The following is a 23,778-nucleotide window of genomic DNA, read 5'->3' as shown; positions in this document are numbered from 1 at the left end:
TTTTCAGATTGGCTTCGTTCACTTAGTTATATGCATTTAAGTTTCCTTAATGTCTTTCCATGTCTTGATCATTTCTTTTTAGCGCTGAGTAATATTCCATTGTCTGGATGTAGCACAGTTTATCCATTCACCTCCTGAAGGCTATCTGGGTTGCTTCTAAGTTTTAGCAATGATAAATAATGCTGTTAGAAGCATCTATGTGCGGATTTTTGGGTGGAAGTAAGTTTTTACCTCATTTGGGTAGATGTTAAGGATCATGATTACTGGATCATATTAAGAGCATGTTTAATTTTATAAGAGACCACCAAACTGTCTTCCAAAGTGGCTCTACCATTTTGCATTCCCACCAGCAATGTATGTGTTCTTGTTGATCCTCTGCTTCACCAGCATTTGATGTTTTCAGTGTTTTGGATTTTGGCCATTTTAATAGGTTCTGTAGTGGTATCTCACTTTAATTTGGTGTTCCCTAAACACAAATGATATTGAGCATCTTTTCATGGGGTGATCTGTATATCTTCTTTGGTGTTGTCTGTTCATGTCTTTTACCCATTTTTTTATTGGAGTGTTCATTTTCTTGAGTTTTCTTGAGTTCTTTGGATATCTCAAATAATTAGTCCTTTATCAGTTATGTCTGATAAATTGCAAATATTTTCTCCTAGTCTGTGGCTCGTCTTATTCTCTTGAATATTCTTTTTCTCTTAAAAATGTGTTTTGGCTTTGGGGACAATTTTTTTTTTAACTTCTGCAGAATAATTATAATGTTATAAAAGAATTTGGCCTTTTAAAAGTCCATGTTTATATTCCAACTACGCAAAGCATTGATTTTATGTATCAGTTTTTCCTTGTCAGACTTTGAGATTTAAATTTGCTTTTCAGAGACATGAAGTAAAACTTGAAAATATGCCTTGGTAAATTTTTCCTCTCTGTAACAGCCCTTCATACTAATACAAAGATGTGGCAAATGAGCTATGAGAAACAGTAGATCATTGTCCCATTGAGAAAACATTCATAAAGCTCCTGCTTCCCTCTTTCTCTTCCAAAAAAAATTAAAAAAAAAAAAAAAACCACCTGTCAACTGCTTTCATGAAACCCCTGGGAAATGCTAGTATTCAAAATTCCTTTCTAAAGTAGTGCTATACTCATCAGAAACACAGGGTTTGGTAATTTAACTAACAATGATTTGTTTATCTAAGATGCATTATTCCAGAAAATGAGAGTTTCAATGACAGTAATGTAGTTTTCTCATTGTACAGCCTGCATTAAAAGGAAAAAAACTAATTTTAAAATACACAGGCAACATATTTTATAATTATGTTGTTTATTTGCATAAAGGCAGAGATACAGTGATTTGATCTTTTAATCAAATGAATATATCTAGAATAGTCTAAGAATCAAGTCTTACCTTACCCCCTCCATTGTTAAAATAAAGTTCTTTGTTCTCTAATTGGGTTTACCGATAGTATTTCCACACCTTGGTTATTATGTTAATTCACTGGCTCCTTTCATTGAAGAGGATCCGATTTCTGGCAAACAAGCCCACTGTCTTCTCTAACTACTGTTTTCTCTGTTCTACGGAGTAGTAACTACTAAGCTTGAAATGAGGGAAGATAACCTAGAGTATGAAATGGATGGTTTTTAATCATAACCCAGAGCAAGTAAGATCGGCTGATATAACTAGGTCTTTCTTTTAAGTCTTATATTAAATATAAGAATATATAAGATGGCAGCGTATATTTTTCTTAGATATTTTCCAGAGTAATCAAAAGCTTAGAGTTAGAAAGAATCCTTCATAAAAAGCGAAGATTTACTTACATGAGTTTTTTTCAACTGGAGATTAAGGCTACAGTGTACAATGGCCTATTGCTGGAAAGTACAAGTAAGTACTGGTATTATAATACTGTATTTTATTTTAGGAAAAAACAGTGGTGTAATTATAGTTATAGTTCTTGATAATTTTAATACTATTTATAATCTAAATTTTATAAAGAAGTTACTAGAAATTAAATATTTAGAAAATTATATTTAGCATTTAAAAAATTTCATCAGCGAATTAATAGAAACAAATTTGAGTTTACTACCATAGACATTGATTATATTGTGTACTTTTCAAAGGAAAATGAAACCTAGAGTATAATGCATCCTCCTCTGTTTGCATTGGTATATTGATGAGAACGTACCTATATTTTTTATTAAGGATTTTTATGTAGTTGCAAAGAAATAAATTGATACTGTTTTTTGCTGTTTTATGATGATGATACATTTTCAGTATAACAGAACAAAACATTAGTATGCAGAAGATTCCCCATACTTCAGAGGCAGGTATAAATTAAGAGTCAAGGGTCTGTGCAGGTACAGCAAACTGGCAGTCCAGCACATAGCCCATTATACACTCCTGTTTCTCCTGCCTGAAATTCATCTGCTTCAGATTGATGGAATCAAACTCATTAATTTGCTATATCACAGATTTCTTTTTCTCCAGAAGATGGAATCCGGTCTTAATATAAGAGATCTTCAAGTCTGCATCTTAAAAATGTTCCTTTGTACTATGTCTGTTCTCACTTTGTGAACAGGGTTATTTTTTAAATGTGCTCTCTATAAGTATGTGAAGTTATATTCTTACTGAAATTCAATATTGGCAACATCCTTAAGATAAAAAGGCTTTTCAGAAATTCTCATTATTTTATAGCATTAGTTTATCTGCAGTGCTTTGTGTTCACAGGAAGAACAGGCAGCAAAATTGAAAGCTGAGAAGATCAGAGTTGCCCTGGAGAAAATTAAAGAGGCGCAAGTGAAAAAGGTGATATTTGGGCTTTTTCCTGGTTTGGGATTTTTTTTATCAGTTGTTTTGTTTTTTTTTTTAATCAGATTTATGAAGAATTGCCTTGTTTAAATAACATACCTTGAAGGTACGGAGAGGTACAGGGATATTTCTTCCTAATATGTTTTTCACATGTGTTCTTTGTAAATAAAATGTATTATAAAGAAATAGCTTTCTGTTTTCAATTCTTCTAAAAGAGTAAAACAAAATAGTCTTATTATAGTCTTACCTGTTATTATAATTTTAAAAATGCTTTCAGTTTGTTTAGGTAGGTTATTTGATACCTAATTTTAGAGTATCTTTCTTGCATAATATAGTCATTATTTGTGTTTTAATTTATATTTAACTAAGAACATTACTCAACATTACTTGTTATTGGAAGAAATTTCTAGAATGCCTAGTTTTTGGTTTGTATTTAATTTCCTTTTTACCTGTTACAGCTGGTGATTAGAGTCCACATGTCTGACGATAGTTCTAAAACAATGATGGTGGATGAGAGGCAGACAGTGAGACAAGTGCTGGATAACCTAATGGACAAATCCCACTGCGGTTATAGTTTAGACTGGTCGCTGGTAGAAACCATCTCTGAATTACAAATGGGTTAGTAATCTAATTGCTTTATTTACCTTTTTAATTTCTATGCAATCCTGACAGTTTTCATGTTAATAACTAAAGCACTTTGAGTCATCTTTTTTTTTTCCCTATATATAGCCTTAGCTTTTTACATTATCTTTTTTTTCCCCTCCAAGTATTTTGAGAATTCTTTTGATACAAAATCATTTCCAGTTCACTTCAGATCTTCTTATGGCTAAAAGAGTTTTTTTTTTAAATAATAAAATACTTTTTCCCTTCAAATAACTTCATAGATAGACACATTTACTAAGACCATTCTGTTTATTCACATTTGTTCTGAATTTCTTATACCAGCATTTGACTTTTAGGGAAAACATAAAGCCCATCTTTTTTATTTTTAGCTAGATGTACTAAATCTTAATTTCTTATGATTTGTAGTTTAGTATGGTGTTTTCTAATTTTAAAAATTCCTCATTTTTTTTTAAGATTTTATTTATTTATTTGACAGAGATATAGACAGCCAGTGAGAGAGGGTACACAGGCAGGGGGAGTGGGAGAGGAAGAAGCAGGCTCATAGCAGAGGAGCCTGATGTGGGGCTCGATCCCATAACGCCGGGATCACGCCCTGAGCCGAAGGCAGACGCTTAATCGCTGTGCCACCCAGGCGCCCTTCTAAAAATTCCTCATTTTTAATGCCATCATTGACTCTTAAAAGAGTTTTCTTTTTATAATATTGTGTGATTATAGCAACCTGGCAATTGTAATTTTATTAGGTATTATTGAATCAGTAATCAATTTCAACTTTATATTTTATTTTAAAAAGTATTTGCATTGCTCTTAGTACCTATGTATTTAAATATTTCACAGTGGTTTCCAGAGAAATAAAAATTTAATAGCCCTTTTTTCTCAGAACGCACATACATAGCCCCCCAAACTAAAATATAAGTTATTAGTTTATTAACATGTATAAAATGTATTCTAATAATACAACTATTCTTAGAGAATTGGAAAGGTTTGAGTTCATAGGTGTGGCATCATGATACAGAGAAAATGTTTGGATACTAATTTTTGGAATATGTCCATGGCTGTAGGTTAAAGACCCATGCATATAATATTTCTCTACTACCTTTAATGTAATTGGCTACAGTGTCTTTTTTTTTTTTTTAAGATTTTATTTATTTATTTTAGAGAGAGCACAAGCTAGGGGAGAGGGAGAAGAAGAAGCAGACTCTCTGCTAAGCAGGGAGGGAGGGGTTCGATCCCAGGAGCCTGAGATCATGACTTGAGCTGAAGGCAGATGCTTAACTGGCTGGGCCACCCAGGCACCCCTGGTTTTTGTTTTTTCAAGTGTGGATGGGAAAAGGCTGAAGGCTGAGGAAGACCTAACAGAAGACCTACTAGATTTTAGTCCCAATTCTTCCATGTAGCAGTTGTGTGCCTTTCCTGAAGTCAGTTAACACAGTGGGCATGTTTCCTTATTTGAAAATAGAAGGAAGACCAGATCATTTCTAAGGGTCAAGAGCTATAATGTCAAGTAAAATTCTGTGGTTCTGCTTGGAATTACTTCACAAGGTTTCATGTCTTTGATGCGGTTCTGATGAATACTAACAAAATACTGATATTGTATCTTGGGACAGAGAGAATCTTTGAAGACCATGAAAACTTGGTTGAAAATCTTCTTAATTGGACAAGAGATAGCCAAAACAAGCTTATATTTATGGAACGTATAGAAAAATATGCACTTTTCAAAAACCCACAGGTGAGGCCAAGTATCTTATAGAGATCATGATTTCTAAATGTTCCCCTTATATTATTCTATTACTTTTAAGTTAATAGAGCTAAAAACACTGACAGCCACCTGGTTGGAGCATGATGGTTGCAAAACCCCATGGGAACATTTACTGCTGCTGAGGTGGAAAGTCTTCTGGGGCCCAGGTGTCAGGCCTCAAAGAGATTACCAGTCACCCAGAGCCAGATGGGGTGAGCCCTTGGGGCAGCAGAAGTAACTCCAGGGAGTTACCAGGTTTCTGCTTTCTGTAATCCAGAGCTGTGGAACCCAGCTATTTACTTGGTGACCTTCTCATCCATCAAAGAAAAGTACTTACATATTTAAGTTCTCTACTTCCTCCGTTTATCCAGTTGACACTTTATTTTAGTATCTTTTTTTAAAAAAATCTCAATAACCTTGATTATAAATGGTTCTACTTCAAATATATGTTACCTTTAATAACCCTATTTGGCATCTTTGTTTATTCCAGAATAATGTTTGAGTTAATAATTCCTAATACACAAATATTTTATAAAAATCAGTGGATGAGAGAAAAAGTAGTATAAATAGTAGTAATGAAAAATAGCAGTGTTAAAAGTATTAAATATCCTTCAGACAGCTTAATCATGACACATCTTTACTGGATATTTTTAGTGAATAATACACATTTGGGAATACCAGTAGATTTTTTTATAGGTGATTGCAGAAAAGTTTTAAGGCTAATAGTTAGAATTCAGATTTTAGTTGAGGCAAGCAAGTGATATTATGATAGTCTCAGAGATTTGGGGATTTCTTCTTTCAAAGGCAGACCATAAATTTCCTGCATCTGGGTCAGTTAAGCTTAGCATATTTTAAGGAAATTTGCCTTACTCATTGTACTTAATCTGTAAACCTTTTAGGTCCTTTCATTAGTTGTACATAACATTTGTCAGCTGTGGGATGTGGTATCATCTCAGGATTTGGGGGAGGGCAGTTTATGGAATAATTCAAGATGATGGCTAAAGTAAGGAGAAGGCCAGCATTAAGCGTTTTAGCAGTGATGCTCAGGCACAAGTTAATGTTCAAAGCAGTATTCCTGTCATTCTATACAGCCAGTTGCTATATCTCTAGAAGAAATCATATATGCACCTATGCCAAGGGAATAATAGAGTGGGTTTATCTTTAACTTTCATTTATTTATTTTTCCAGAATTATCTTCTGGGGAAAAAGGAAACTGCTGAAATGGCAGATAGAAACAAAGAAGTGCTATTGGAGGTATGACTCTTCACTCCCCCAACCCAGTTTTTTCCTGCACTTTATAATATTAAAATATTAACCACCGTTTTTGAAGTCAAGTATGTCAATACTATATATTCATGATTACACTTGTAACTAGAGAAGCTTATATTCCTCCATAGCCTGAGGGGGAGAGTTCAGCTGTGTGAATGTTAGGCCACTGAAGAACCTCTTAAAAACTGTTTATTTTGCCAAGTAATATATTGGTGAACTAAAAGGCGTCATGAGCTGTTAGGAGCAGACAAGTGGGGAAAAAGGCTGGTCCGTGAAGGACATGATTGTGGTGCGTTATCTGCTCACCCAGAGAGTAATTTGAATATACTAGTTATTTACAAAATATTTCAAGCCTTAGCTTTAAATAACTCAATTAAAAAATCATAATGATCATTTAAAATATATATCCCCTTATTTTAATAAAACAAATTCAAACATAATTCAGTTTTTAGCTTTTTGGCCTTTGCTGATTTTAGAGAACTAAAATCAAAGAAGTTAGTATGTTTAAAAACCAGAATGAATTCTTAGCAACAAGGCAATTAGGAAGATGAAGATCAGCGCTCAACTTTTTCATAGTGATAATAGCTACCATTAAAAATCCTCTTTATAATTCTGGTTTCTCTGTACTTTGGGAATAGAGAAGTTTATTTAGGCTCAAAATGTCCTTTGTTAATATTTAGTAAAAAGGATTTCTATTTTTCTTTTACCAAATACATGATTGATTTTTTAATTACATTTTTATCTAAGTAGGGACATTAGAATTCATAATTTTGAGTTTGTTTACATCCTTTCAACCTAATTTTAAATATTTAAAAAATAAATGTCCTCTTTGTTTTAGAGTCATATAAATTGATACAGTTTTTAAATTGTGAGCATTTATACTCACTTAGCATGTTGCTTTCTTTTTTAGTTTGACAGCTAATCTAAATGTGTTGTTAATTTGGAGAAAAATAAAGTCTAATGCTTATGTTAACTCTGACACTTTTATTAAATTTGGTGTTACTGTGCTATACAGATGCATTTAGATCCTGTTGTATGCAGCTCAGTCGACAATTCAACTTAGATTTTTCAAAACAGTGTTAGGTAAAAGTTCGTAGGGATTGCCATAGTAGTTTCAAAATGAATCTATATGATGTTTAGAATACAAAGTTCTCATTGAGGTAATATTAGCAATGTGGCTTTAATACCAAAACCATTTTGGTTTAATTATAGTATGAACTTCATAGGAGTAAACACAATTTTGTTCTGAGAATCCAAAGATCACATGTCTTTCCAAATCATCATCTTATTTTAGGAATGTTTTTGTGGAAGTTCTGTAACTGTACCAGAAATTGAAGGAGTCCTGTGGTTGAAAGATGATGGCAAAAAGTCCTGGAAAAAGCGCTATTTTCTCTTGCGAGCATCTGGTATCTACTATGTCCCTAAAGGAAAAGCAAAGGTGTGTCCCCTCTGCTGACTTTTGAGCTTCCTCATTATGACAGTTGATTTTAATTTATAGTAAGTATGCTGACAAGATGAATCCAGGCTCTGATTTGTTTCAACTCTTTTTTGCTTTTTAAAGATTTTACTTACTTATTTGTCACAGAGTAGGAGAGAGAAAGAGAGAGCGCATGCAAGCACAAGCATGGGGAGTGGCAGACAGGGAGAAGCAGTCTCCCCGCTGAGCAAGGAGCCCTATATGGGACTGGATCACAGGACCCTGGGATCACAACCTAAGCCGAAGGCAGATGCTTAACCAGCTGAGCCTCTCAGGGGTCCCTTGTTTCAACTCTTGTAGGACACGCAGAATATTGCTTTGCTTTGTTTATTGATCTGTTATAAAGAAGAAGAAACCTGCAAGTGTTCACTGTCTGGTCATTCATTGGACCCGTTTCGGTTCTCTTGCCACATTTGAAATCATACTTTTATTTATTATTTTCAGAACTTCTTTCAGAGTAGTTTTTGCTTGTTTTTGTATGGGGAGAATAGCTTTCTGGGATTATAGGCATTTCAGCCTTTCTTGGATAATATGCTCCTGCTAAGGGCCCCCTTGGTAGCTGCCACTTCTGTGCTTAGTGGGGGCCGGCACTGTTTTAAACTCCTTGCAATATCCTCTCATCCAAGCTTTACCACCCTCCTGAGAGGCATATTTTGTTGCCTGTACTTAAGGTGAAGAAACCCTGTCTGGAAGAATCATTGTACTTGAGATATGCATTATGAGCACTGAACTACATATTTTCTTGCTTTTTTTCCAGAGCTCTACTATGCTATATTGTATTTAATATACTGTGTTATATTTAAAGTCTCCTTAAAATACCACCCTTTCCAAGCAAGTCTGTGTTCATTGTGAATGGCAGACAGTAAGTGAAATGGACTGCTTTTTTGTTGCATCCTGGGTTAAAGAAGGAACATTTATAGAGAATCTCACTGTCTTGTCATCTGTAAAATAGACTGGTTTCCACTTGGTAAAGTTTTTATTCTCAACTAGAAACTGTTACCAAGTATGAGATTTGCTTATTTATACATTATTGTTAATGCAGTCTTTTGGGTGTTTTTATCTTAGGTCTCTCGGGAACTGGTGTGCTTTCTCCAACTGGATCATGTCAATGTTTATTATGGACAGGACTACCGGAACAAATACAAAGCACCTACAGATTATTGTCTGGTGCTAAAGGTAAACACGTTTCTCTTTTTAGGACTTTTAATTGATGTTTAATTGATTTATATATTTTTGGATCTTAACCCCTTAATGGACACATCATTGGCAAATATCTTCTCCCATTCAGTAGGTTGCCTTTTTGTTTTGTTGATGATTTCCTTTGCTGTGCAAAAGCTTTTTATATTGATGTAGTCCCAATAGTTTATTTTTTCTTTTATTTTTCCTTGCCTGAGGAGACATATTCAAAAGCATGTTGCTAGGGTCAATGTCCAAGAGATTATTGCCTGTATTTTCTTTTAAGAGTTTTATGGTTTTAAGTCTCACATTTAGGTCTTTAATTTAATCCATTTTGAGTTTATGTTTGTGGAAGGTGTACGAAAGTGGCCCAGTTTCATTCTTTTACATGTAGCTGTCCAGTTTTCCCAGCATCATATGTTGAAGAAACTGCCTTTTCCCCATTGTATATTCTTGCCTTTTTTGGCATAGATTAATTGACCATATAAGCATGGGTTTATTTCTGAACTCTCTATTCTATTCCATTGATCTCTGTCTTTTTTTGTGCCAGTACTATACTATTTTGTTGGTTACAGCTTTGTAGTATATCTTCAAATCTGAGATTATGATACCTCCAGCTTTGTTCTTAATTTTCAAGACTGCTTTGGCTATTTGGGGTCTTTTGTGGTTTCATACAAATTTTAGTATTATTTGTTCTAATTGTGTGAAAAATGCTATTAGTATTTTGATAGGGATTGCATTAAAGCTGTAGATTGCTTTGGGGAGTATGGGCATTTTAATATCTACTAATCCATGAGTAGGGAATGTCTTTCCATTTCTTTGTGTCATCTTCCATTTCTTTCATCAGCATTCTGTAGTTTTTGGAGTACGGTCTTTCACTTCCTTTGGTTAAGTTTATTCTAGTGTTTTTGGCTTAGCCTAGTTAGAATTCACACCCTGACATAATGCGTAGACGGACATCCAGACAAAATTGGGGCTCTTTAAGAAAAGAAGTAGTGAAGAGGGGATAGCTGTGGGGAGGGCAACCAGCAGTGTGTGTTAGAGCCAAAATTCATTATGACCACTGACTATTATTCTAATGCCTTTTGCAACTCATAGAATTCTTAGGTTAAGAATATTTTTGTTCTAAGGGGTTTTTGTTTGTCGGTTTATATAATAATTTATGCATTTCATATTTGCTTTTAGTAAAGTAGGTTTAGCTAAATTCATATATTCATATTGCCTACTTATTTATATTTAGAAATGTTCAAGGTATTGAAATAAACCATACCACTAGGTACAAATAGTAGTAAAAATAATGGCTATCATTTATTGAATAACTCTAGGGTGGCAGACACTGCACTAGAAGCTCTGTGCACATCAGTGTCACAGATCTGTTCTATAGTCCCCATTTTTCAGATATGGAAACTGAGGTTTAAAGGGGTCAGTGTTCCTGATGCCACACAACTATTAGCATTTTTTTTTCCTGAAAAGTCTCTAGTAGATTTTGCCTAGGTAAGTATTTTTATTCTTGTGCATGAGTTCTAATAAACCAAAAAATGCTGCCACACAAGATGTGTGCAAATGTAAATATTTATAGGGTTTGATCCTATTTATCAGCTTTGGGCTATAACAACTGAGTCGGAGTTCTTCCAGTAAAATGCAGGATACAGGAAATATACTTGTAGGGAGTAATAAAACACGTCGTTTAGTAATTAGTTTTTTTTTAAGGTAGTAATAAAAATGGTAAGAGCTTATTCATGAGATATGACAATGAAGGAATAAATAGGACATATGTTATCTATTATCTGAAAGAGCTACATGCTTGTTGGACATGTGTATGCATGTATATAAGTTTCTTAAAGGAAACCTGTGTTTTTAAAATACATACATCACAGTAGTTGTTGGAATACAACTCACCTTAGCCAGGTCTAAATTTTCATTCCTAAAGGAATGAGGCAAAGTAATTTATGTTACATAAGAAGGAAACAATGGTTAGAGATTAAAGATTAGAATATGAACATGAACTTTTCAAACACTGTTATTAAAAGAAAGATGTTACATACGATAATGGTAGAAGTAATAGGATGGACTGTTACATATTTTGTTTTTTAACTTCTTACATGTTAGTGAGAGAATTAATTTTCAAGCCTATTTCTGTTCCCAAAGCAGTAAGTGGGTAGTATATATTCAGTGGTTTTCCATTGGCACTTGGACTGTGATGTTAGGGCATAGTTTTAAGAATTCTCTGTCGCCATCTGATTTGTGGCATAAACAGAAAAAAGTAATCTGATGGCAAATAGTAATCCAGAATTTCTTACTGTTTTCTTATTTTTTTTCTTAATTCTCAAGTTTTTTTATCTTGTATCAGAGAATGGAGACTTTCCAAATCAACATGATTTTAAAAATGAAATAATGACCTTTCTTTCTTAATAGCTTTAATTGTTAAGGGGAGCAATTTGATTATATATTCTCTTTGGAATCTGTAAGAATCTAAATGTTAAGCTTCTGATTTTTGGCAAAGAATGTCTCCTTCATACTTGCTCTTAGCTCGTGTGATTTTTAATTTTTTTAAAAGATTTTATTTATTTATTTGAGAGAGAGAAAACACAAGCAAGGGGAAGGGAGAGGGACAAGCAGACTCCCCACTGAGCAGGGAGCCCGACTCAATTTGGGCTCATGGGATCATGACCTGAACCAAAGGCAGATACTTAACCCACTGAGCCACGCAACTGCCCCTCTTGTTGTGATATTGTGGGGAAAAGCGGAGAGAGGCAGCACATTTGGAAGAAGGTTTCACTACTAATAAGACAGAAATATGACATTATAATTAAGAGCACAGGGCTTGGAATGAGATGGCGTGGTTTCAAATTCTGGTTATTTAATAAGCATGAATGTATGAGCATCTTAGCTGTCTTAACCCCTCTGTGCCTCAGTTTCTCTTCATTTGATGAAGATAATAATAGGTAACTCATCGGGTTTTCCTGAGGAGGAAATGGGCTAATTAACATATGTGACATATTTAGTATAATGCCTGGTATATACTAAGTGCTCAATAAATGACACTTTTTTTTTAAAGTAATCTCTACACCTACTGTAGGGCTCGAACTCACAACTCCAAGATCAAGAGTCACATCCTCTACCAATCGAGCCAGCCACATGTTCCAATAAATGTCACTTTTAATGAAATAATATATTGATGGAATAGGCAACTACCTGAGGAATTGGTGCAGAGCCTGGGTGACAATAATGAAGGCTAGAGAAGGGATGCCTGTATTACGTGGAAGGTTGAAAAAGACTAGTTTATGGAGTCCTAAAATGAACTTTAAATAAGCAAGTGATCTGCAGATACTTATGCATATCATAGGGGTGCCTGGGTGGCTCAGTTGGTTAGGTACCCAATTCCTGATTTTGGGTCAGGTCATAACCTCAGGGTCGTGTGGTAGAGCCCCATGTCAGGCTCTGCTCAGCACAGTCTGCTTGGAATTCTCTTCTGTCTCCCTCTCCCTCTGCCCCATCCCTGCTTGCATGTGTGCACACTCTCTCTCTTTCCCTAAATAAGTAAATTAAAAAAAAATTTTTTTTTTATTCTTTGTGGTGGTGTTTGGATTCCCGGGTTGGAGAAATGAGGAGAAAAGGATAGAGGATCGTTTCTCTTTGATTTTCTCTGATGTTGTGTTGATAAAAACACTCCCTTAGCGTATAGAATGAGTAGTACACACTCAGGCAGGGCCACGCTACAGCTGAACACTCATGCATGGTGGGTAGCCCTGCTCTCAGGAAATGGAAGGAATCAGTCAAGAATGGCTTATGAATCACCATAAAGAGAGGGGGTGGTGGTAAAGGCTGAGAGCCCTCTCTAGCCCCTTGTTCAGCTGTCCAAAACCTGCCCCATAGGTGGTGCCTGAGTGACACAGGAAATAGAACAGCCACTCTTGAAGCCCTAGTTGGTAATACCGACGAAAGCCCTTTCTCAGCCATCCCATTTTATCTTCTGCATGAACCATGGCTTCTTCTGTTTTGCTCACAGTGTATCCCAACACCTACTTAAAGATCTGGCAAATAATTCCCAGTCAATAAATACCGTTGCATGAACGAATGAGATAAAATTCCCCTTCCTTCTTCTGTGGAAAACTTCATCTCCTCTACCTGTCTTTCTTTGCTTTTTCAAGATTGCTATGGTGGTTTATTATAATGTGATTTAATAAGGATGAAGGACTATATTCCAAGAGAAGGCTGCAGAACCTATAGCATTAGGAGAGACAACTGTTAAGTATTGTTTGGCTACCCCCCCCCTTTTTAAATTAGTTTCAGAGGTAGAATTTAGTGATTCATCAGTTGCATGTAACACCCAGTGTTCATTACATCAAGTGCCCTCCTTATGCCCATCATCCAGTTACCCCCCACCCCCCTCCCCTCCAGCAACCATCAGTTTGTTTCTTATAGTTAAGAGTCTCTTATGGTTTGCCTCCCTCTCTGTTATCATCTTATTTTTCCTTCCTTCTCCTATGTTCATCTGTTTTGTTTCTTAAATTCCACATATGAGTGAAATCATGTGGTATTTGTCATTCTCTATTTCGCTTAGCATAATAGCCTCTAGTTCATCCACGTCGTTTGCCAGCCTCTTTTTGTTGATTTATTGTTTAAAACTTTCACTGTAGCCTTTAATGACTAAATTGGTTTTGGTATTAAATGTTTTATTATAGGAGCTGAGCACTATAAAACAATGTATAGAATAGAATAAATGGATTTAAATTTCTCCCATTGTAGACCAAAGAGATTGACCTTTTTTTTTTTTTTTTAAGAGAGAAAGCATATGCAGGAGCAGGCAGAGTGGGGCAGAGGGAGAGAATCTTAAGCAGGCTGATTCCCAGCGTGGAGCCTGATGTGGGGCTTGATCTCACAACCCTGAGATCATGACCTGAGCCAAAATCAAGAGTCTTATGCTTAACCAACTGAGTCACCCAGGTGCCCCAAGATTAATCTATAACAGTGCAGATACATAACTTATATGGGTGGTCATCTATTTCTGCAGCCTTGAGAACTCATCCAGATGGCTTATTTTATTGATCTCATGTATTCCACAACAAATGTGGTTAGGGAATCTTTAAAGCCTCTTATAATTTAATATAATCTTAAATATTTCCCCAGGTAACATGTAGCCATTTAAAAAAATTTTTTCAGAATAACTGAAAAGAGAAGTAATAATTAACAGCCATTATATCCAGAACCAAGTGTGATTTAGGGTTTTTCTTTCCAGGGAACTAGTCGTTGTGGCCCAGTGGAGTTAAAATACCTTAAGTCTGTTCTCTAGCACTTGCATTGTGTAGCTGGTCTAGTCAGTCACCTCCCATCCAAACTGCAGCTGAAAAGTGAAAACTGAATCTGATGATGCAGTTGAAAAGCTGCTGAGTCCCTGGAGGGCATGTGCTGTGGGCAGATAGGGTGCAGAGCAGTCCTTAGTCCATGCAACAGGGAGCCCCACTGCACCAGGTGTGAGTGCCCTCTCATGTCCCAGGTTTGGTGCCCTCACGCACCCCACCAATGGTGCTAGAAGCTTTACCAAACACCCTCTCATTTGGAGTCTTCTGAATTCCTGATTCCAGTGGGTTCAGAGTGAAATCAAAATCTTCCCTTCTCATAGTCTTATAGATGAAGAGTTATGTTGAGTTTGTTAACCTTGATGGACTGTGTTTCTCTGAAATACAGAAGAGAAATATATTTCTCTGAATATATTTGGGGATTTGCCATGCTATGAAGGTATTTTTTTAACTTGCATATCTTGACCTAAAATTTAACACAAGATTTTTCGTAGTTTATTTTTTTTAATTTTTTATATTTAATTTTTTATATTTACTTATATTTATTTTTATTTATTTATTTATTTATTTATTTATTTATTTATTTGAGAGGTGAGGGACAGAGAGAAAGGGAGAGAGAGAATCCTAAGCAGGGGCTGGGTCTCACAACCTTGAGCTCATGACTTGAGCCAAAATCAAGAGTTGGCTGCTAAACCAATTGAGCCACCCAGGTGCCCTGCTTTGTAGTTATTTTGTAAAATACTTATGGGCCGTTTTATTTGGCCTTATGGCCATGTAAGGGATACAGATTATTTTTGGCCCTAACTCTGATGGCCTATCACTTGTTGTCAGGGTCTAAGCTTTGATAGAGTTTTACTTTAGTTCTTCAGGGTACTGAATTGGGTTTTGCCTTTAATCTTGCAGCACCCACAGATCCAGAAGAAATCTCAGTACATCAAGTACCTTTGTTGTGATGATGTGAGGACCCTGCATCAGTGGGTCAATGGTATCCGCATTGCAAAGGTAGGGTGTTCTTTTTTGGTTTGATGATAGAATAATGAGGTGTTTCATGATGTAGTTTTGATTGTCATGACAGTTATCCTAATCATTTCATGTTTTTGATTTTGTCAGTGTTTTCTGAGGCCTAATAAGTTTTATGTTTTAAATGTCTTAGGGGATAAACATTGAACAGTTGGTATCCCTGGAATAATACTGCTGGTAAAAGCTTGTGATTTATTTTGTCTCTGAAGAGCACATTATATGATTTTTATATAGCAGAGTTTAGCCTAAGCAAAAGAAATTTTTTGAGAATTAAATCGCCTCAGGGTGGGAATAGGGGAATAAATAAGCAGGACACAGGATTTTTAGGGCCGTGAAAATATTCGTACTCTGTGTGATACTATAGTGGTGAATACATGTCATTATACATTTCTCCAAACCCATAGAATGTACAACACCGAGAGTGAACCTAAGGTAAACTGTGGACTTTGATTATTATGTTAATGTAGGTTCACTGATTGAAACAAATGCACCCTCTGGTGGAGAATGTTGATAAATGAGATTGTGTTTCTCTACCTTCCTGTCAGTTTTGCTGTGAACCTAAAAGTGCTCTAAAACAAGAGCCTTTGAAAAAATTTTAAGGAATATTTATGCCCATTAAGTGAAAATAAAATTTATGATAGGTATAAAATCAAAGTTGCATTAGGAATAACCAAAAAAACTATACCGATAACAAACAAATCAAGTGTTAATTCTTGCTGCCTTTCTTAAAATGAGGATAAATAAGATTTGATGGTAATTTACTGGTATTAAAAATAATTTTGATTTAATTTAGATATTAATTTTAGTGCAAACTGTGAATCAGTAAACAGAAAAGTATCCCCCTTTCTTACCTTATCCATCTATATCATACCCAGTAATGTTCAGATGTCATAATTTACTGCCTTCTGTTTAGTATGGGAAACAGCTCTACATGAACTATCAAGAAGCCTTGAAGAGGACAGAGTCAGCTTATGATTGGACTTCCTTATCCAGCTCCAGCATTAAATCAGGATCCAGTTCTTCGAGCATCCCAGGTAGTTTGAAACGCTGACAGCCAATAGGAAGACATCTCTATAGACTGACAGCAGGCCTGGTTACTTCAGCAAGGTTCTTAAAACCAGAATTGGACCTAATGTCTAAATTATAAAATAAATTTTGTTGTGGTGGTTAGAGGGGACAATATCATGGGCTAGTTCACAAATGTATTTGATATGGAGCACCAGTGTATAGAGTTTTAAATCCAGGGGTGTTGTTACGTATATTTACAAAGTTTATTTCAGACTCAGTCATACTGCTGAACAACAGCTGTTAATGCATAACTGGGGATAGAAAAGTTGCTTGGAGAAAGTCTCCAACCTCAGAATCCATGATGAAACTGCCCTCCTTCCCCATCGGTTTCCTGACATTTCAGCAGAGTGAAAATAACTAGAATTATTCAGTATCACAGTTAAGGAGGCTATTTAAGTCATCAAACTTACTAAAGTTTTCACTAGAAATCAGTGATACTCAAAAAGTGCTCATTTTCACATTTCCACATCCTTTAAATAAGTACGCTATGATCACACCTTAAAATAAATGCTTCTTTCCCTTCAAAATATTGTATGAATAATAACTATGTCCTCTAAAAGCAAAATATTTTTATTTGTTCTGATATCACATGAAAGCAGTAATAACTTTAGGAAATATTTGACTAAAAAAAACCCCTCTTGTTATTTATTAGTACAACATATAAATTTGTCTTTCAGTCTATGTTTTTACCTGGCTATGTATGTATACTTCAGGAAATTCTTTTCAGAATCTATTTTACTTTATTTTTTTTTTTAAAGATTTTTTATTTATTTATTTGACAGAGATAGAGACAGTGAGAGAGGGAACACAAGCAGGGGGAGTGGGAAAGGAAAGAAGCAGGCTCATAGCGGAGGAGCCTGATGTGGGGCTTGATCCCATAACGCCAGGATCACGCCCTGAGCCGTAGGCGGACACTTAACAATGCTGCCACCCAGCGCCCCTGGAATCTATTTTACTTTAGGATAAAATAAAAACATGGACTTTTTTAAAAAAGAAGTATTTGACTAAAAAGTTGTATGACTAATTAATCTCTAAGTAAGTAGAAACAAAATGAGAATGTGTATATACATGGGTTAATATACATGTATTTCCTAGTGCTGTCCACTGAGAGAACTAGGAGCAGTGACACCCCAGGAGCAGTGAAAATACAGAGTGCCTTGATCTTGGTTTTCTTTTTTTTTTTTTTTTTTAAAGATTTTATTTCTTTATTTGACAGAGATAGAGACAGCCAGCGAGAGAGGGAACACAAGCAGGGGGAGTGGGAGAGGAAGAAGCAAGCTCCTAGCGGAGGAGCCTGATGTGGGGCTCGATCCCAGAACACCGGGATCACGCCCTGAGCCGAAGGCAGACGCTTAACTGCTGTACCACCCAGGCGCCCCTGATCTTGGTTTTCTAATGCCATTTTCCAGAAGAAAGGAACTAGGGCTCTGTGGTGAATAGCTGGTTCTAGTGCTGTGGCAGAGAATAAGATGAGCCTGAAGCAGCTTATGTTGAAAGAAGTGTTCAAAAAACACAGTGGTCGGGCTGTGTAAAGGGACACAGGAGCCAACCTGAGAGAGTGTCCAGGGGCCAAAGCTGAAACAATTTGAGCAACAGAATAACATAGTGTAAGATTATAATACAAATTATAAAATAAACAGCCATCAGTCCATATTTGATACACATTATTGAATAAATAAATAAATGGGAAAGAGACATATCTTCTCTGTGGAAGATTTCTAAATGATTTATGCAGGCACTCTGCCCTCAAGGAGATGGAGCTTAATTCTACCCTCAAGTGTGGGTTGTGCAGAGTGACTTGTTTCCAAAGAGGGTAGTTGGGTGTGGGGGAAAGGGGAGTAACAGTGGAAGAACCTGACAAACATACCCCAGCCAAGTGATCAAGGGCAGTATCTTCAGTAATATGTTCTGTTGATAGCATGTACCTTTTACACAATTTGATGAGATTGGCACTTTCCCTCTCTTGGTCTTCCTCTCCAAATTTCATAACTCCGTCTAATCAAGAGAAAAACATCAGACAAATCAAAATTGAGAAACATTCTATAAAATACATGACCCAGTACTCCTCAGAACTGTCAAGGTCATCAAAAACAAGGAAAACCTGAGAAACTGTCATAGGAGACATGACAACTATAATATGATATCCTGGGTGGGATCCTGGATTTAAGAAAAAAAATTGGACATTACAGAAGAACGAGTGAAATCCAAATAAAGTTTGAAGTGTAGTTATTAGTAATGTATCAGTGTTGGTTCCTTAGTTGTGACAAATGTACCATGGTAATGTAGCAAGTTAATAATGAGGTAAATTGGGTGCTAAGTATGTAGGAACTCTGTGCTAGCTTTGCAACATTTCCATAAATCTAAAACTATTCTGAAAATATTTATTAAAGGGGAGGAAGACCCTTTTGAGATAATGGATTGAGAAAGGCAAGGTAAGAGTAAGTCACAAGTAAGATTTTAGAAAAATTAAGGGAGAGATTGAGAAAAAAGATGCCATAATATTTTTTAAATTCATATAGCATTAATGCAGGTGCATTAATGCACAGATTTTATGAAGTGTCATGCTTCCTTTTCCTAGTCCAGCATCATCCCTCCTTATACAGTGTTAAATATTATGTAGACTTTTAAATATAAATTGCAGAATCATATTCATTCATGCTGAAGAGAACTCAAGGATTCACATGTTCCAGCCTCCTATTTTATAGGCTGTTGTTCTGGTTAGTAATTAAACAGGGATGTAGGAGGCTAGTGAAGTTGCAACTTCTTAAAAAACACTCAGCGGGGGCGCCTGGGTAGCTCAGTCATTAAGCGTCTGCCTTCAGTTCAGGGCGTGATCCCGGGGTCCTGGGATTGAGCCCCGCATCAGGCTCCTCCCCTGGGAGCCTGCTTCTTCTTCTCCCACTCCCCCTGCTTGTGTTCCCTCTTTCCCTGGCTGTCTCTATCACTGTCAAATAAATGAAACAAAATCTTTAAAAAAAAAAAACACTCAGCAATTACACAAGATACAAGTGTTGGCGAGAATGTGGAGAAAAAGGAACGCTTATGTACTCTTGGTAGGAACACAAATTGGTGCAGCCACTGTGGAAAACAGTATGGAGGTTCCTCAAAAAATTAAAAATAGAAGTACCCTATGATCTAGGAATCACACCCTGGAGTATTTACCCAAAGAATACAAAAACACTAGTTCAAAAGGATGTATGCACCCCTATGTCTATGGCAGCATTATTTACAATAGCCAAGCTATGGAACTATGAAAGAGTCCAGATGTCTATAGATGGATGAATGGGTAAAGAAGATGGGGTGTGTATGTGTATGGGATATTATTCAGCCATAAAAAATGAAATCTTGCCAATTTGCAGCATGGGTGGAGCTAGAGAGTGTTAACGCTAAGCGAAATAAGTCTGAGAAAGACAAATACCAGATGATTTCATTCATGTGGAATTTAAGAAACAAAACAAATGAGTAAAGAAAGGGGGGGGGCAACCCAAGAAATAGACTCTTAACTGTAGAGAACAAACTGATGGTGACCAGAGGGGAGGTGGGTGGGGGGATGGGTGAGATAGGTAATGGGGATTAAGGAGGGCACTTATTGTGATGAGGACTGAGTACAGAATTGTTGAATCACTATATTGTACACCTGAAACTAATATAACTGTTAATTATACTGGAATTGAAAACCTTTAAAAGACTCAGCAATTGAACAATGAAGAAAGAAGAAAACAGAGTAGGTTTTATCCTATATTTTTGCCTGAGGATATGTCTTAACTTTATCCAAAGGAGTTCTTAGCTATTATCTCTGTACTGCTTTGGCTAACTTGGCTGGACTTGATTACTAAAGCAATCTAGTAATACCCCTCTCCACAGAGTCATCAGATAGGACTAGCTTTAACACCCGAATCTCCACCAGATGTCAGCCATTGGGCTAGGTGCTTCTTTCTGCATGGTTATCTTATACCTGACTTGGGGTCCAATGACATAATCTCTCCAGGTCCCTCACCCTGGATGTCACAGACATCCAGTGTATCCTCCACCATTCCCAGCAACCCTGAGCTCAAGCGAGAAGTGTTTTCTAGGGATTCAGGTACTGGCACCATCAGGCAGCCGGCTACACTGTAGCCTGGCCTCCCGGCAAGGCAAGAACACCTCTTCAAGGTTGTCCGGGTACTAGTAATGTTATACGAACCTTTCATTGTAATGTTAAGTCTGTCATGGTGAATTGTTTAAGAAGAATCAAGATTTTCTATTAGCCCTAAGGTAAGGGAGGTTTTCTAGAGGAAAGTTTGAAGTGTGTTTATATGAAATGAGTTGAGTAAAAGTAACTTGTTGCAGTCCTGCATAGCATCTGATCTTGTGTAAAAGAGCTAGCTAAATGTACATATCTGTACCGTCGGAATAACAACTTATTTAATCCTCTTTTTGAAAATCTATTTTAAACAGAGTCTCAGTCAAATCATTCTAATCAATCTGACAGTGGAGTGTCTGATACTCAGCCAGCAGGACACATCCGCTCCCAGAGTATTGTGAGCTCCATCTTCTCTGAAGCCTGGAAACGTGGCACTCAGTTGGAAGAATCCAGCAAGGTAGGTAACACACTGGTGTTAATGTATATAAAAAGAATCTCTGATGTTCCATGGGTGTGGTTTGTTCTTTTATTTCTTATTAGAACTCTTTCTTGGCCCTATTTTAGTATTCTTTGACTTCTCTTCAGAAATGAGTATCTGTGAATTGGCTCTAATGACCTAAGATCTCAAACTGGCAATTTAACGACTTAATCGATGGCTCACACTTTTAAGGAATAATGATTTCTTCCTTTTCACCCTTGATCAATTGGGATGGAGCAACACCATTTAGTGCCAGTGCCCTAACTTTGTTTCAGAGAGGCTGCTAATGGTTTGCTACTCATTATTAATTTAATTTATTCAGACTCCTTCCTTCTATTCTTTCATGCTTTTTGGCATTTCTCTGCACGTTGATGAATTTTCTCAAATTTTAGTATATGCAGAAGGCTAAATTCAGATTAATCCTCTTAAAATTTTGGATCCCTGAACTTTGTACAGGACACTTCAATGACACTGAAAGGCGCATTGTAATTATTGCAGGATTGTTTAGAAATATTTAGGTTCTTTAGCCCAGGTGAAAGCGTGTCAGACTGCCTCTGAAGTTCTGTGGGCAGCATCGTGTCCCGGCTGTACCTGCCCTCTGAGGAGGCAGGAGCTCACACCATCACTGAGGGACCAGTGGCACAACTGGCCTGAGTGTTGTGTTTTTACCCAATAATCATTGTGATTTTTTTTGTTCTTTTGGTCTGAATCACTTACACAAGTACACTCACCAATGAGAATTAAATGGATAGTTTCCCTTAATTTATTCCTTTATTTGCATATGTGGTATGTTTACTGCCCCTCAGCAAGAGGCAGTAGTAGCCCTATGTCGGGGTGGAACACTCTGTCTTAGACATAAATATTTGAAAATTGGTTCTAATGACCTGAATTCTCAAAACACTGACAGTTTGTTTAACTCCCTTATTGGGGGCTCAGATTTTAAGAAATAATTCTGTCTCCCTTTCCCCACTTAATCAATTTGGATGAAACAGCCCTATCTGGTGCTAATAACTCTGCATATGTCATTAGAGAAGCAGATTTACACAATTCAGATATCTAAAGAAAAGTCTTCTCCCTTACTAAATTTTTAATAGTGTTAACCATGTACATTTTAAATGAAAGGCCAAGAGAAAATAATAATAATAATAATAATAATAATAATAATAAACGAAGGATCCGAATGCTCTGTGCTGAAGCAGCAGAGTTGGTCGCGGTGTTTCCAGAGCGCACGCCGTGCCATGCAGCAGTGATGGTCTGTCTGTCTTGACCCCACCTGTGTTTCTTCTGTTACCTCAGCCTCAGGTGCCAAATGAGAAGGCCAGCACAGCTAAGGTCTGCACCCCTGCAGCAGCCAGGACAGGGTCACGATAAGGTCAGGGACTGTTCTTTGGAAACACATTAACCTGGGTGACTCCTGTAACCAAGTCTCGCAGACTAATGCTTTTTACTTTGTGCAATTTTTAAAGAAACATGTGAGTGTCCTGGTCGGCATTAGAATTCAGCCCCGTCCTGAGCCTTCTAGTCTACTAACCTGAGCGTTCTTGATGCTAATTAGATGTCATTTGTAGTTTGGAAACAAATGGTTTATCTTGGATCCTCACAGTCTGTTCAAAGAACCTAAAACATGTGCCCAAACTTTATTAAACCAAGCGCTCTTCCTTTGCCCTTTTCAAAAGTTCTTGAACCACATTCATGCATGAGCGGCTCCATGACACAGATGACCAGATGTGGTAATCGGGCAGTGCCAGAGGTGCCCCGAGGGGCTGGTCAGCAAGTTGTTGGCAAACTTTAGCTGCCATTTCTGGATATGTTTCCTTTAGTTTTCTAAGGTTTCCTCTCATTTTCTCCTGGCTTTTTCTGTATGGTATTTTTATAATCTTTTGCTGTATTGTTTATAAAGCATTTCTTTATGTATTTTCCAGTAAAACAAATGTAAAGAATGCCCCCCCTTTACCTGCATTGCTGGACTTCTGTGCATGTTGGATGCAAGTGTCTCATACGAACACGAGTGTGTGTGTCAAGCTCATTCATTCCTGTGTGACTGTGCACGCCCTGCTGAACATTCTCATATTCTCACGTGTCAGCTTGCTAGCATCACAAAGCCATCCTCATTCCTCGGGAGGCCCTCCACCAGCACTCCTAAACCCAGTTACGGCATCTGCTTGATGTGGATGCAGCCATGGACTGAAAGGTGAACTCGAGCCATCACATCTCCGCTTGCCACGGTCCGGGGGGGTCAGTGCACAGAAGTCCTCCCACGGGGGCTCCTGTTCGTGGCAGGTGTGTGAAAGTCAGGGCTCAAAAATCAGCCCATCACTGATCAGCAGGACATTTTCCCTAGATGTTAGGCAGTCTTGCCATTTGAGAGTATTGCTGGTGAACAAATTCGCTGTGCCCTTGTTGCCCAGGGAGTCTGATTTTCGCCTTCCTGACATTGTCCCCCTGCTGAGTCCTTTCTCGCTTGTCCCAGATTCCTTGCTGTTGAGTTTGACGCAATCAAAGCTTACCCCTGTAACTGTTGTGTTTGTTGTGTTTTCTCTCTCCCACCCCACCCCCCTTTTATGTTCCTTTTAGGCCAGAATGGAGTCTATGAATCGACCCTACACTTCACTCATGCCCCCTTTATCCCCACAGCCCAAGCTGGTCACCCCCTACACTGCCTCACAGCCTTCCCCACCTCTTCCTCCTCCACCCCCACCTCCTCCCCC

General features: G+C 37.1%; 2 protein-coding genes across 3 annotated transcripts in view; one reads left to right on the top strand and one right to left on the bottom strand.

Moving 5' to 3' along the window:
* Nucleotides 1-23,638, top strand: part of LOC100478661 (ras-associated and pleckstrin homology domains-containing protein 1) — an 84,092-nt gene extending 60,454 nt beyond the window's left edge. Inside the window, exons 7-16 of one of the 2 annotated variants that reach the window (XM_034654998.1) lie at nucleotides 2,720-2,797; nucleotides 3,259-3,418; nucleotides 5,029-5,150; nucleotides 6,348-6,413; nucleotides 7,723-7,866; nucleotides 8,971-9,081; nucleotides 15,285-15,383; nucleotides 16,315-16,435; nucleotides 20,907-21,049; nucleotides 22,993-23,638. In XM_034654998.1, the coding sequence (XP_034510889.1) occupies nucleotides 2,720-2,797; nucleotides 3,259-3,418; nucleotides 5,029-5,150; nucleotides 6,348-6,413; nucleotides 7,723-7,866; nucleotides 8,971-9,081; nucleotides 15,285-15,383; nucleotides 16,315-16,435; nucleotides 20,907-21,049; nucleotides 22,993-22,995 (1,047 nt within the window). In that variant the 3' untranslated portion in view covers nucleotides 22,996-23,638. Of the gene's footprint in view, nucleotides 1-2,719; nucleotides 2,798-3,258; nucleotides 3,419-5,028; nucleotides 5,151-6,347; nucleotides 6,414-7,722; nucleotides 7,867-8,970; nucleotides 9,082-15,284; nucleotides 15,384-16,314; nucleotides 16,436-20,906; nucleotides 21,050-22,366; nucleotides 22,969-22,992 lie in introns of those variants that run through there. The other variant, XM_034654997.1, reaches the window with a different exon arrangement.
* ABI2 (abl interactor 2) overlaps nucleotides 14,720-23,778 on the bottom strand; it is a 130,966-nt gene continuing 121,907 nt past the window's right edge. The window contains exons 12-13 of the mRNA XM_034654999.1: nucleotides 18,337-18,464; nucleotides 14,720-14,758 (exon numbers count right to left, since the gene is read on the bottom strand). Of these exons, the coding sequence (XP_034510890.1) occupies nucleotides 14,735-14,758; nucleotides 18,337-18,464 (152 nt within the window). The 3' untranslated portion in view covers nucleotides 14,720-14,734. The remainder of the gene's footprint in view (nucleotides 14,759-18,336; nucleotides 18,465-23,778) is intronic.

The sequence above is a fragment of the Ailuropoda melanoleuca genome, chromosome 2 (assembly GCF_002007445.2).
Source record: "Ailuropoda melanoleuca isolate Jingjing chromosome 2, ASM200744v2, whole genome shotgun sequence".
NCBI classification, from domain to species: Eukaryota; Metazoa; Chordata; class Mammalia; order Carnivora; family Ursidae; genus Ailuropoda; species Ailuropoda melanoleuca.
This window is presented reverse-complemented; position numbering and strand designations above follow the sequence as displayed.